This window comes from Eurypyga helias, unplaced genomic scaffold, assembly GCF_000690775.1.
Source record: "Eurypyga helias isolate BGI_N326 unplaced genomic scaffold, ASM69077v1 scaffold25073, whole genome shotgun sequence".
In the NCBI taxonomy this organism is placed as follows: domain Eukaryota; kingdom Metazoa; phylum Chordata; class Aves; order Eurypygiformes; family Eurypygidae; genus Eurypyga; species Eurypyga helias.
This window is the reverse complement of record NW_010243426.1, coordinates 1-13,422: the sequence shown is the minus strand read 5'-3', so window position 1 is coordinate 13,422 and position 13,422 is coordinate 1. Positions and strand designations below refer to the sequence as shown.

Sequence of the window (13,422 nt, the reverse complement as noted above, 5' to 3'; positions counted from 1 at the left end):
GTCGGGAAGAGCTGGTGAAAGAAGAGTTGCCGTTGCTGCTCGCTGTTCGATCTCCCTCTGGTCAGAGATTTGAACATCGTTTCAAACCCACCGACAGCCTCCAGACGGTCCTGGCCGTGGCAGAACGGAAAATGTCAGCCAGGTACAGTCGCTGCAGCGTTGAGACGATGGAGGTGCCCAGACGGAGTTTCTGTGACCTTACAAGGTCCCTCCACGAATGTGGGATTCTCCACAAGTCCGTGCTGTGCATCCGACAGCAGGCGCAGCACAAGGACTCAGATCCTTAGGCACAGAGGTGCCGCCACACCGCTCTGGGCCGTGCTGCTGAGCGGGATACATTACTTCTTCCCAAAAACTGAAATTCTGGTGTTCCCTGGGCCTACTTCTTCATCTTGGAAGATGATACCCAAAATTCCCCTTGAAGCAGAGTCGTGGGTATGTGTGGAAATAGGATTTCAGGTGTATATACCTACATAAATAGCACCTTTTTATCACGTGTGCCATCACAGATTGCTTCCTGAGCGCCACCAGCTTTTGGCCTTTTTGGTTTCTTGAAACTATCCATTTTCTTTGAAGACAGAAGTTTCCGAGACCTTCTGTATTCTTCTTCTTCTGTATTTCGGGAAGGTGCCGCTTCCCAGAGTGGAGCTGGATGCAGAGGCACCCGATGTGGGACGGTAGAAACAGAACTGTTCTATGCATGACCATCGTCGGTAGGTTATCGTCATCCTAAGCATCTCGAGTGACTGAAAAGGAGATCGAACCCCAAACCATCCGACAGTAACAGTAATTAACGGTTTGTTGTCAAGTATTAAAAAGTGAGACCAACGGGAACAGGTCTTTGCGGGCTCGGCTCCTTCTGGATAACCGCAGCGCGGCTGTTACGAGCGCGACTCCGTCGGGTTTTTAAGAACAAATAGCCTGTGTTGGTGAGCGGCAGGAGTTTCTGCTTAGTTTTCCTCCCCTCATTCAACTCGTGCGATCCGTAGGTAAGAACAGAGGGATGGGTAACACGGGGGTGTTCTAAAATACTTCACGTTCAAGACCTTTACGCTGAGTTAGTGCAAGAAAGCAAGCGCCGCTTTGGGGATTTTAAAGTAAAAATGGATTAATTGGGTGTGACTGAGGAATCCAGGCAGCACGCTGTAGCTTAGAAAGGACCGTGAAGAAAGGCCGTGGGGAAACCCGGCAGGTTTGAGCTGAATACGAGGGGCGTGTGCGGAAAGCTCTAGGTTTCTCATGGAAATTCTTGGGGTTCACGGGCAATAATGCGGTCTCCTCACAAAAACGCACCGCTCGCCGCGCAGCTGAGCTACTGTTAATCCCTTGAGGTGAACCCCATGTATTTTTACGTCCGTGTAACTGCCAAACCAGTATCAATCCCGGTGTCGGCGGGGGGCCGAAGCACGTGGGTGTTTTCCGCCAGACCCCGGCGGGGGGCAAAGCGTTTCACTTCTGCCTTTCGCTCAGCGGTAGGTGGTGCCTTCCCTTCTTCGGGTTTTGTGTAACCGTGTTGCTGCTAAGCTTCAGTGTTTTCATCCCGCGTGGTGGTGCAGTCAATAAAACCTTTTAGGCTGAAACTCGACCTTCAGATGACTTACCTGGAGGTTTAGCCAGGGCCTCTCCGCTTGACGAGAGACGCCGTTCGTTTGGTGGCAGGTACCCCGGGGAGTGCCCGCATCAGGGGTCTTTTTACAAGGGTCTGTAGTGACAGGACAAGGGGTAACAGGCTTAAATTGAAAGTGGGGAGGTTTAGATTGGATATCAGGAAGAAATTCTTCATGGAGAGGGTGGGGAGGCAGTGGGACAGGTTGCCCAGAGATGCTGTGGATGCCCCATCCCTGGGAGTGTCCAAGGCCAGGCTGGATGAGGCTTGGAGCAACCTGGTCTAGTGGAAGGTGTCCCTGCCCATGGCAGGGGGGTTGGAACTGGATGGGCTTTAAGGTCCCTTCCAACCCAAATCGTTCTGTGATTCTATGATTAAGCTTCCTGGTGGGAAGCTCTTAGAATGTGACCATTAAATCAGGTGAAAGCGAGCCTGTCGCAGGACGCTTTAATAAGGTTGTAAAGAGAAAACTCCTGGCTGGGATCGTCCTTACTTGAGGCTTTCAAACACCACCGAAGCGTTCAGGGGAGAAACAAGCAGAGGCATCGTTCAGTACGTCTTCTTTATTCCAATTATAAGTACATTAGAAACAGCACACAGGACCAGCAGCAGCTTTCGTGACAGTTCACCCCGACGCTCTGCTGTCACGAGGTCATTCAGCTGTACTACTAGAGAAGGAGATTTGAAACAAGTCTTCCACTCGACACGCAAGCACTCACTCACCTGCCACTTTAACTAGGTTTCCAACAGAATAAAAATAGATACACCCCGGAATACAAAAAGTTTAATTTTAACATTTTTTTTTTTCTTTCACTAAAGCCTTTATACAAATTGATAAAAGGGTGCACAATTTCCTAAAATTTTAGGTACATTTTAAATGAGCCTTTTTTTACTTGGTAAAAGGATCCACGTTCCTGTCTTTGAACAGAATATGATGGCCAAGATTGCAAAGAAAATTCCTTGTTAAATTTACAATTTATACATCTGCTCTGAAGTGATTCCTGCACCGAGTAGCAGGCCGATGGCTGCTCACGCACACCCCGTTCCCCCCCCCAAAAAAAAAAAGAGCTGTGCACCCTACATTCTAATTCCTTCTCCTGGAAACCGGGCTGGGAGAAGAACCCACAGGCTCTCAGCCGCGCGCACGAGAACGGCCCCAGCCCAAGGAAAAGCCCGTCCGCGCCGTTCCTTCTCCGGCAGGGATCACCCCGGGGCGAGGGACCGACAACCTGTTTTGCACAATGGAAGTGGAGCGCTTCCCATCTGTGATCTGGCTCAAAACTCTGGTACTGAAACATACTGCCAACAGGTAAATTTGGTGTTCTAAGGGTATTTTTTTGTTGTTGATTGAGACAAGCTATCATGATTTTTGCCTTTTATTCTTCTTTCTCGTACTGACTGGCGGGGCCCAGCAGCTCTGTACGTAACTCTGGCAGCACCTGCCTCAAGGTGACCGACCCCCACTGCGACAGACACTAGCATTTCACGGAGGTGAATTTATTCAGAAAAGTCATTAGTACAGTTCCCTTCGTACTGCCCCTTTCTCCCCCCTTCCCCACCCTGGCGAAGTTAAACGCTGCGGCTGAAGCTGAATTTCTAGAGTACGTACTTAAGCGCTGTCACCGCGGCACCGCTGTACGCGGAGTGGCCGTTCTAACAAATCAAGGACGAATCAAAAGAAAATACTGCCCAGCAAAAGCAACACGGCACCTGTGCTTGCGAGTATGAGCTACTGGGAGACATCCTCAGGACAACTTACAGAAGGAAAAGCAGGGCAAATCCATCAGGAAGCCAGAAATGAGTCTTAAGGAGCTCTGGGGAGCGCCAAAGAGAATGACATCCTATTTTGTACAAGTTGAGTTTTTAGCCAAAACCAGCTGCCTTGTTTGGTGGGGTTGGGTTGGTTTTTCTTACGTCCATTATATATTTTGATTGCTGAATTTTAACTGATCAGGTCAGTGCTGAACTTTATTCCAATTAAAGGCAATAAAGCTTTTTCCTTTTTTTTTTTTAAATTTCTTTTTAGATCATTACGTATTGCCCGTATTTTTGGCAAGCATTATTTCTTAGAATTCAAAAGATCTTCCCCTTTTAAGGCTAAACTAAGTAACGTTAAAAGCTTCTGTAAACATTTCATCCCTATAGTTGCACAATTTGAAGTCCAACTGCAATTTTTAAAATGAGGTAACTTTTATGTACTCATATTGAAGAGTCCTCTTCGGGACTGGCCGAGAGGCGTGCCAATCTGAACGCTGATCCAATTGTAGTGGGCGAGCTTCCACAGCAGGGTCCGCACCAGTTCCAGCAGCTGTACTTCAGTTAGCGATCTTCTCAATCTCATCCAAGTCGTCAGTATCCAATCTGTTTATCTTTTTGCCTGGGAAAGAGGAGAAAGAAGTCAGATTTCCTAACACAGAGAAGGGAAAGTTGTTTCCTTCAGCTGCTCGCGAGTTCCTGTTTATCCACAAAACGTTCAGGCAGGTTTTAAAACTACAACATGCAACTTGTTTCTTATATCCACGGCCGTGAGGGCACTCCAATGTTTCCCGTCTCCGGAACATTCACTTTAAGGACTGCCCAGGCAGCCAGCAAGCACACAACCTGACTTATTTCAGACGTAGCCGTTCAGGATCCCCAGCGACACGACACAAAACGCAGCCGACGTGCCCTGCGCTGGCTTTAAGGCTCACTAAGTAGCAGCTCCGAGTTCTGCAGGAATAGCGTCTAACCTTAGGGACAGCAGAAAGTCTGCGGGTACGTACTGAAATGTTCCTGGATTCTGTTGAGGATATTCATGCTGTGCTTGCTGTCCACCATGTTGATAGCCAGTCCTCGCTTCCCAAAGCGACCTGTACGTCCAATCCGGTGCAGGTAAGTCTCGTTATCTGGATTTCCATCTTTATCCACAGGGAGGTCGAAATTGATAACGACAGAGACCTGCTCTACATCGATCCCTGATAAAAAGGAAGTCAGGTTACTCAGCTACACTTAAACCGCCTCACAGTGGGAACAGCCTCCTCTGGCCTGACCCGCAGGCAGTTTGGTCACCACATCCAGGTGATTTCCCAGCAGGACTTCCAATAGCTCCCGCTGAGCGAGGAGCAAACAGCCAGTCTCAGGCTGGATTTTTTCCCACTATATGCTTATGGGATACTTAGAAATAAAACCGATTCTGTTACACCACAGAATCCCACTACAATGGCTGATGGAAAAAGCAGTCCGAGCTGCTCGGCTTTAACGGGCATCTTTATACAGACATGTCAGCATCCCAAAAGCCCAGGAATTACTGTAAGGACCCTAATCTCTCCAGATTGGAACACTTGAGGACAGGAATTTTCTGCAAGCCAGCGTATCTCATCTTAGGAAATGCGGCGTCTGCCCCTCCCTGGCCCAGCTCCGTGCCATGCCCTACCTCTGGCACAGACGTTGGTGGTCACCAGCACCTTTTCTTTGCCCTCTCGGAAACGCTCTATCACGGCGGCTCTCTGTTCCACCATCATTTCCCCACTCAGCAAAGCCACCTGATGACCTTCCTTCGAGAGCTCCGCTGCCAGCCAGCTGGCCGTCTTCCGAGTCTGAAAGGCAAAGCGAGGCCCGTCTTTTGCAGGAAGTTTTAGTGCTGTTAACCCGGGAAACAAACCGTTCTGGGGTCGAAGGGAAGCTCTGTTTCTCAAAAGGAAACAGCTCCATGCTGCGCCCGGCCCTGCCCCATTACAAACTGTGCTCTCGTCTCAGGAACGCGGCTAAGAAAACTACTCAGCTTGGAAATGGCAGGGCTAGAGCTGAATGCAGCTGCGAAATACCACAGAGACTCTACCCAGTCCTGAATTAAACCATTTCTAATTGTAACGGTTTTCCAAGCTCCAATTATGTCTGATATTATTACACCTCGAGACAGCATAAAGGCAGACTGCTGCAGCACGCTCCACATGCAGGTTTCATCCTGTCTGAGCTAGCTTTACGTGGCTGTTCTGGTGCTGGCAGCACTGGGGTGGGTTTTTTTCCCACCCATTGTCATAGAATCATGGTGTGGTTTGGGTTGGAAGGGACCTTAAAGATCATCCAGTCCCACCCCCTGCCATGGGCAGGGACACCTTCCACTAGCCCAGGTTGCTCCAAGCCTCATCCAGCCTGGCCTTGGACACTTCCAGGGATGGGGCATCCACAGCTTCTCTGGGCAACCTGTCCCAGTGCCTCCCCACACTCTCCGGGAAGAATTTCTTATTACAGTGGCTTCCAGAAAAGAAGTCTTAGTATGATTCACAGGGAGATCCCAGAGGTGTCTCCCCAATTACTTGAGGGAAAGGCAGTCCCAGAAAAGTAATGTATCGGCTGCAGAACTACATGGTTTCCCCATCCCTCATTCTGCCCTATTTTTACCCATTTTCCAACTTCAGGGTTTGGGTTTTTTTTCAGTAGTGCTGAGTAATACTTTGTTTTGGAAAACCCTGCCTTACTCTGATCTTTGCTTCCAATGATTTCCAGGAAAAAAAAAAAAAGTGACCCAGATGGACAAACCCACAGAAACGAACCAGGTAGTGCTATCACAGATCTCATGGCTTCACCCAAAGAGGAAGCCAGAAGAGCCACAGAAAAGGGCAATTCATGGTCTTGGTTATTCCTGACAAGCACGCCTGGCCAGGTGTTTAGCAACAGCAGACACTAACGTTCCCCAAAAGGACTCACGTGGCAGAAGATCATGGCCTGGGCAATGGTGATAGCTCCATAGATATTACAGAGAGCCTGGAACTTCTCATCTCTGTTACTGCACAGAACGTAATACTGCTTAATAGTGTCCAGTGTCTCCTCCTCTCGCTTCAGTTTGATAATGTTTGGGTCAGGAACGACTTTTTGAGCAAACTTCCACACAGAATCCTCAAAAGTGGCTGAAAACAGAAGCATCTGGCAGTCCCTGGGGAGCATTCTGCAAGACAGAACATAATAGGCAGGGTTCCCACGCAACACTGCCACCCCCCCCAGATATCCTGATGGGATTAATGCTACGGGCAAAGCAGAACAATAACCTCAGAACCAGTTATTTCCGTGGCTGGAAAGACTAATGCTAATCTTACCAACACCCTCATGGACCAGTAGCATCCAGGCTCTTAAAATATTAATAAACCCTGCTCCAGGGACAGGCTTTTTGTTCTGTAAGAAACTGAAACTGCTTGTCATCCCCTGACATTTGCCTCTATTAACCATGTGGATTAGTGCTGAATGTGTCATTTTAATCTTGCTGCTTTATGGGTGGAGACAGTGGCCGAGAATCTAGCCCTGCTGTCCCTGCATTACAAAGCAGCTGTAACTGAGAGAAGGAGCAGTCACCTCGGGCACGGATCGCCGAGTCCTTACCTCTGAATGCGGATGCTCTGGTCCTGATGGCCCTGGGTCGCTATCATCACGTCAGCCTCATCCAAGACGAACACTTTGATTTTCTTCGGATCTATGAACTTCAGTTTGGAACACCAGTCCAGCACAGTGCCGGGTGTGCCGATTACGATCTGCTCAGAGATCTTCTGACCCCTCTCCACTGCCGAGACAGAAAGGCAGGCTTTGGTAAGGTGGCTGGGCAGACAGCAAAACGCTCTGCCCCTATCTGAACCAGCCTGTTTCCCCATCTGATGCTCCACTCGCTGCACGGCCCCCGAGGAACATCATTTTCTCATCTACGGTCTGTCGGCAGCGTTCCGCCTTACTCACATTTATTGCCTCGGACAGCATACGCAAGTTTCAGCTCCGGATAAAACTTTCCCATTTGTTCAATCACTTTTCCCGTTTGAAGCGCCAGCTCGTACGTTGGGGAAAGGCACAAACACTGGAGGGACAGAAGGATAACACGTTCGAGATGACCAACGCCCCGGGCTATCGCACTTGCTTTTAAAAATCCTTACTATCGATGTTTTCCTGAAGAGGAAGGTGCAAGCAGGCGGACAGTTTCTGAGAGCCCATCGGTTGTGCATCCTGAAACTAGGGGAAGGAGTGGGTAGGATACAGTCAGCTAGCTACTGGCTGTCTGCGTTCCCCTCTGCTCCTTGGAACAGGGAGTGCAGACACGGTGCCGGGGGATACATATGGACAGTAGTGACAAGGAACTGAACGCCTACAGCTAGGCTGAGAGATAAGAACGGCGTTTTTAAGGAGAGAACTCTTATCTTGGTAAAACGGCGCGACTGCATCATGAGGCAATTGGGTTAAAAAAGATCCTTTCTGGGCACTGTCTGCCGTACTGTCACAGAAATCTCCTCCTCTGTCCCAAATTCCACTTAACCCTCTTCAGCCCACAATATTTCTCTGTTCTCACTTCTCCCAGTGTGACATCGCCCTGATTTAACTCCTTGCACAGAAAAAGCATCCCAAGTGATTTGAAAAAGGGACTGAAAGGAGCAAGTTGTTAGTAAAATCCACATCTTTTGCATTAAAGGCATTCAGACGGATCCCTGGATCCCCAGCCCATGCTGCTCAGCTACACGGCATCGCAGAGATGGGTTCATCGAGAATTTACCATCAAAGGTCTCAACAGCCTCTTCACTAGGTGGCACTGCACCACCACAAACACCCCCGCGCTCCCCGAAACAGCCAGGTCCCAGAGATTTTACCTGTGGATACTTGTTCCCAGGTTCCACACGACTGAGCATGGCCAGGACAAAGGCAGCTGTCTTGCCAGTACCGGACTGAGATTGTGCGATCAGGTTCTGGGGGCTGCAGAACACAGAGCAGACGTGAGCTCCACCAGATGAACCACCCGGGCACCGTACTCACAGGGTTCAACGACAAAGAGAACACAGCCAGTGGCATTTTACTGCTTTTTTTGATTTCCTGCTGCTCTGGATTAGTGCCCAGCTTGACCAGCTACGCTCCACGGAGCGAAGTTAGTGCCTGCCCTCTACCAACACTCTCTTTCAGCACAAGTGACCTCTGGATTATGGAGATTTGGAAGGAAAACTGATTATCTGGCCGTACTTTTCCATGTTGCACCTCTCCCCAGTGCCTTAACACCTCATACATTTCAGCTCAGGGGTGCAGAGAGCAAGACCAGCCACACAAGCAATGCAGCACCTCAATGACTCCCACCCCCCCCGAATTTCTGGAGCTATGTTCCAGAGCAGCCTTACTATTTCTCTCCTACACTGACTAGGAAAATCGGATTGTCCTCGGCTGAAGACTGCGGTGCTGTGTGTTCAGTACCAGCCCCAGGACAAGGACAGATGCAGGGCTGCTGTCACACAGGTCGTGACCACAGAAACACTGTGGCACCAGACAACTCCTCCATCACCACCCTTCCCCCCAGAGTTCAGTAATAGTACGCTACATCTTACAAATCCTTCCTCTGCTGGCAGGGAGTTTTTGTTCAGCAAGCATCATGGGCAGGGCGTTCTCTTGGATCTTAGAGGGTCTGTTGAAGCCCATGGAGTAGACTCCTTTCAGGAGCTGCGGTTTTCTGAAAACAGAGGAATTTTTATACCATGACCTGTTAGACTACATACATTTTCATTTGTGTACAAAAAGGCGAGAAAAGCGCCTTGCAACCAGACCTCGAGCTGTGTGCCCGCCACAATCGCGCCGGTGAAGCGACAGCAGAAAGCTTGGAAAGGAAGCCTTGCACAAAACCCCTCAGTTTAGCAAGTCAGCCTGCGTGCCTGCCTTTCACAGCCACGCGGCCAAGCGCGTGTCACAGCGCTAAGGCTGGCACCAGGCTTCTTGTAAAGCAGCTTTTCAGACAATCCCGGGAATCCCAGAGCATTACTCCTGTCCATTAGGCCAATCCCTTTTCCTCAGCCGTGCCTAATTATCAGCGCCAAAATTATCACTCCTCCAAGACTCAAACGTGGGACAAAGCGCCCTCAGTGTATGAGGAACAGAATCAAGTGTCACGTCACGAAATCATCACGAGGACTTCAGTAAGCCACGATGGATTCCGTGACACACACTGACGACGTAACATCAGAGCCACGCTGGCTTAGCACGCAAAACCAGTTAGTGACCAGTAGGCTTCCTTCACCGTGACTAGGCCCCAGCACTCAAAACACAAAGGCGTCCTCAAACACCGATTGCTTTTTCCTCGAGGGAGCTGCCCAGTCACAGCAGACGCTCGTGTAGAGAAGAAGATGCAAGAAGAACCTAGAATTCAGGCGACGGTGCTACCCAGCTCTGAGCCAATGACCTCCAGGTACTCACTGCAGTGCTTTAGTGCTGCTCACAAGCACGGGCTTGCCTTTCAGAGGAGGTTACAGGTTTCCTACCCGCCACTTCCCGCTGTTAAGAACTTCCTATTCAGCACAACAGGCTTTCTAAAAATCGTGTCTTACTTTCAGACGACGGCTGGAACAAAAGCTCTTTGAAAACGTAACCTTGTGCTGCTCGGAAGCAAGGACGTACAAAGCCCGACTGCAACAGTTGCCAAGGATACACCGAGTTGTAACGAAACGAAGACTCAATTAGTCTGGCTGCCCCCATCATTAACTCCCTTGGACTGTTTGGCTTCTGAAAGATGGGAATTAGTCTAACAGGCACCTCAGCTTTTTTTTTTTTTTGGTAAACGTTCAACCACTAACGTGAACAAAGTGAAATGACCTCCTGACGTTTCACGGTGAGAAATCTCATGGGCTCCGATTTCCCCACAGAGCGTGCAAGAGAGCAACAAACCCCGGATCATCAATACAACCGACAGCAATCCCCACAGGCCAACAATCCCAACAGGACAGCCTCTTTAGAACGTTAAAAAAAATACATATATAAAAACTAGCGTGCCTTAAATACCGCTGTCATCACTTGAAAGCTCCACTGGTAAAAGTATTCAGTAGGAAGGGTCAGAAATAGCAACGCTAGTAGTCTCTCCAGTACATAAATCCAGTGTCGCTGGCACAGAAAAGATAAGCCTTTCCCTTTGTGCTATTCACCGCGCTGCTGGACCTTCACAATAACCGTCAGAGAACAGGACCAGGAGATGGTTGTGTTCATTACTTCTGCCAATAAAACACACCTCGTGTTTTCCCAAGCACTGCCCGTGCTGCTGGAACCCCTGCCCCCAGCCTCCTGGCGTTTGCTGGAGAGCTGGTGGCCAGATACCGCAGGGAAGGTCTCACTTGGCAATTCCCACAACTCCGTCAAGAGCAGCCATGGAAGGAGAGCCCTCCTGCCTCCACCTCACCAGCTTATCACACGCCAGCCCCACTCGGCACTTGAAGACCAAAATCCATACATTAAAATTCAGGATAGCGTAGCTAGAGCTGATTTGAGAAAGACATACCAGCTTGGCACCAACTAGGCCTTAAAATGAGCTCGTTTCAGGTGGAAGCAATCACAAGGAACCAAGACAAACAAACTCTCCTTGCATTTAAATAAGACAACAAATAACGTGCTAATTTATTAACAACAAATGTGCAGTAACTTGAAACAGAAACCCCTGCGCTTTGAAGCGTTATCTCCTACGCAGCCAGGGAACCCATCAGGAGAGGAGGGAAGGCTCCAACTATCCGATTGGCTCCCAACTCACATCTGCTCCTACCAAGCGAGACTCAGCACAAGTGAGTCACGCTGCTCGTTCAAGAGCGAGGCTTCCTACAACTGAGCAGGCCAAACAACACACGGAAGAACACAGGCAGCCCGTTTAATGTGTCTGATCGCAGGTTTTAACAGCTCAGCACAGAGGAGTCTCTGGCCCATCCCAGCAGCTCCGAACAGGCACTTACAGTCGCAGCTCCTCAAAAGACTTCACGGAGTAGAGCGGTGACGTGGGATCCCTCTGCAGCACCTCCACCTGATTTGTTGTGTCAACCAAGTTACTGCGAATTAGCTTGTTCAGCAAGGACTGGGCAGCTCTGTCCTCTGTCGAAAAAGGAGGAGGAGGGGGAAAATCACTAAATCGCAGCCTGTTTCAGGTGCTGAAATGCCAATTTACTGAGCCAGTAGTTAAAAAGGACAAGAGGCAGCCAAATATTGAAATTCTCTGTTACAGAGCAAGGGCCTAAAAGAGCTGGAACTTCCCGAATGAGACATCAGGATACCCCAGAGATTCACAGCCAGTATTTAGGAAGACAAACCAAAGCGAGCACTCAAATTTTAAGAGGGACTTTAACAGACACAGAGCTCTGCTTATTTAAGGTATTATACCACCTAACCAGAAGGCGGGACAGGGTTAAAAGCCTCGTAATGCCTCTGACATGTGGGCAGACACCCCTTAGGTGGGTGTTTTTTCCCCTTTTTACAGAAAAGTTTGAGGACAAACTTTTGAAAGACTCCAGGGCTGATATGCAGCGTAGGGCTGAGAAGTGAGATCAAACCAGATGGCTGAACTGCCACACTTCGGGGTTTTGCTAATAAATCTGTTTTCTACAGCAAGTTTCTCTTAAGCCACCTTCTGAAGGATTTAGAGCTGTTACCCACCTCTTAACAGCCATTTCATAAATGCAACATGTTGGTTGCTACAGCAATCCCAGCTCCAGGTTATCCAACCGCTCCCGTATCCAGTCCTGCCTTTGAGGATACTGCTATCCCCTTACTTCCCTCCACTCTAATCCAGGAGTCTCCCAAGTTATTACTGGACCCAGTGGCTTTAAAAGTATTATGGAGGAAGGACATGTCTTACAATTAAGTCCTTGGGACAGGATACAAGAGCATCCATCCCGAGACATAAGGCAGACTTGCTTTAAGTATAAACAGAATTCATTTCTTTTCAACATTCTTTGCCAAAGCGATTTTCAAGCCGGCACTTACCCTTCTCCTCATCCTCCGTCTTCTCTACGTTGTCATCTGCCTTGACAACAGCACCTGAGTTAGAACAGTTTTGGGGTAGATGTGAGGTCAGGCCTCCGAGACAGCCCGCAGAGTTTTAGGTTTTGAACGCAGCGGGAAAAGCTAGAAACCAGCTCATTTTCTTGAGGAGAACAGCCCCGCTCTATCGGCGTGCAGATGAAACCCAAGTTATGGCTGGCTCTCCACGGCCAAATCAGCCAAATCTCCACCAAACCAACAGATTTTGCCCGCACAAATACAGCAAAACACGCTGTAAAAAAAGTCAGCCTGGCAGAACACGCACACGAGATGGATATTGAGTCTACGCTGCTGCCTAATCTAAGCTTTACGTTTCCCTTTTCTGGAATTTCTTGACCAAATGAGAATTTACTTTGGCAGCAGCGCTCCAAACCCGACGGAAAAACATCGTGCCCTTTCTCAGCCCGTCTGAGTGGCTGTAACTCACCGTTGGCGTCTGGTTTGGTTTTTTCCTCCTTCAGGTGTAAACTGCTCAACTACAAGGGAAGAAAACCCAAAAAAAAATCAATGTCACGCATCAGCTACTGCACCTGTGTTTTACTAATGGCCAGGAACACCGGAGCTTTTGCCAGTTTTCCTGAAAACCCACGCCTGAATCCCAGGAGGTGAAGACATCCGGACAAACGTCATTTCCAGAGTTTTAGAACAAACACTGCTTTTTCTAAGCCACAACACCACGGAGAAGGGGTTTGCTTTCTGCCCCTGCTCCCCAATAGTTCTGCTGACGGCAAATGGGGGAAAAACTTACGTTCCAGGGTGGAAACCCAGAGCACAGGCTGCTCGGAGAGGAGCCCCCATCGCCAAGGGTTTGTTTTATCCCAGAAATGGGGCTGGGAGAGGGGGGCCTGAGGGTCCGGGGGACGAAGTGCTGCTTTCCATGCTGAAGGGAAATAAAGCACCCGACGCCTCAGACGAGTTTAGGTCTTGGTGATAACAAAAAAAGAGAAAAAGGCTTTTTTTGGATCTCGGTGAGAAGCCCCGAGGCCGTGCTGCTGACAGGGATGTGTCTGGAGGGACGCGGAGAGGGAAGGATGGGGCCTCCCACC

The 13,422-nt window shown here is 49.3% G+C and overlaps 2 protein-coding genes across 5 annotated transcripts in view; one reads left to right on the top strand and one right to left on the bottom strand.

Annotated features, from left to right (window-relative positions):
* UBXN10 (UBX domain protein 10) overlaps positions 1-287 on the top strand; it is a 902-nt gene extending 615 nt beyond the window's left edge. Inside the window, 2 exon segments of the mRNA XM_010149428.1 lie at positions 1-3; positions 6-287. The exon segment at positions 1-3 is cut by the window's left edge and continues 615 nt beyond it. Coding sequence (XP_010147730.1) covers positions 1-3; positions 6-287 — 285 coding nt within the window.
* A 3,332-nt stretch (positions 288-3,619) lies between these two features.
* On the bottom strand, positions 3,620-12,858 carry LOC104507973 (ATP-dependent RNA helicase DDX19B). Of its 4 annotated transcripts, none has more exons than XM_010149423.1 (11): positions 12,804-12,858; positions 12,320-12,373; positions 11,296-11,431; positions 8,954-9,044; positions 8,203-8,307; positions 7,307-7,421; positions 6,959-7,136; positions 6,293-6,530; positions 5,019-5,181; positions 4,369-4,560; positions 3,620-3,983 (listed from the first exon to the last, which is right to left on the bottom strand). In XM_010149423.1, exons 4-11 carry the CDS (start codon positions 9,011-9,013, stop codon positions 3,922-3,924), a joined length of 1,113 nt encoding a protein of 370 aa, XP_010147725.1. In that variant the 5' UTR covers positions 9,014-9,044; positions 11,296-11,431; positions 12,320-12,373; positions 12,804-12,858; the 3' UTR covers positions 3,620-3,921. The 4 variants fall into 4 exon arrangements, with proteins under 4 accessions (XP_010147725.1, XP_010147726.1, XP_010147728.1 ...); XM_010149424.1 differs by having other exon boundaries at positions 12,320-12,377; positions 12,799-12,846; XM_010149426.1 differs by lacking the exon at positions 12,804-12,858 and having other exon boundaries at positions 8,203-8,303; positions 8,950-9,044; positions 12,320-12,335.
* Positions 12,859-13,422: the final 564 nt, after the last annotated feature.

Excerpts from the sequence above, each read along its gene's own strand:
- LOC104507973 (XM_010149423.1), bottom strand. The coding sequence starts at position 9,013 with ATGGGCTTCAACAGACCCTCTAAGATCCAAGAGAACGCCCTGCCCATG. Across the intron at positions 6,531-6,958 it reads CAGAGCATCCGCATTCAGAG|AATGCTCCCCAGGGACTGCC; the intron begins GTAAGGACTCGG and ends TCTGTCTTGCAG. Across the intron at positions 3,984-4,368 it reads CAGAATCCAGGAACATTTCA|GCAAAAAGATAAACAGATTG; the intron begins GTACGTACCCGC and ends CCTCTTTCCCAG.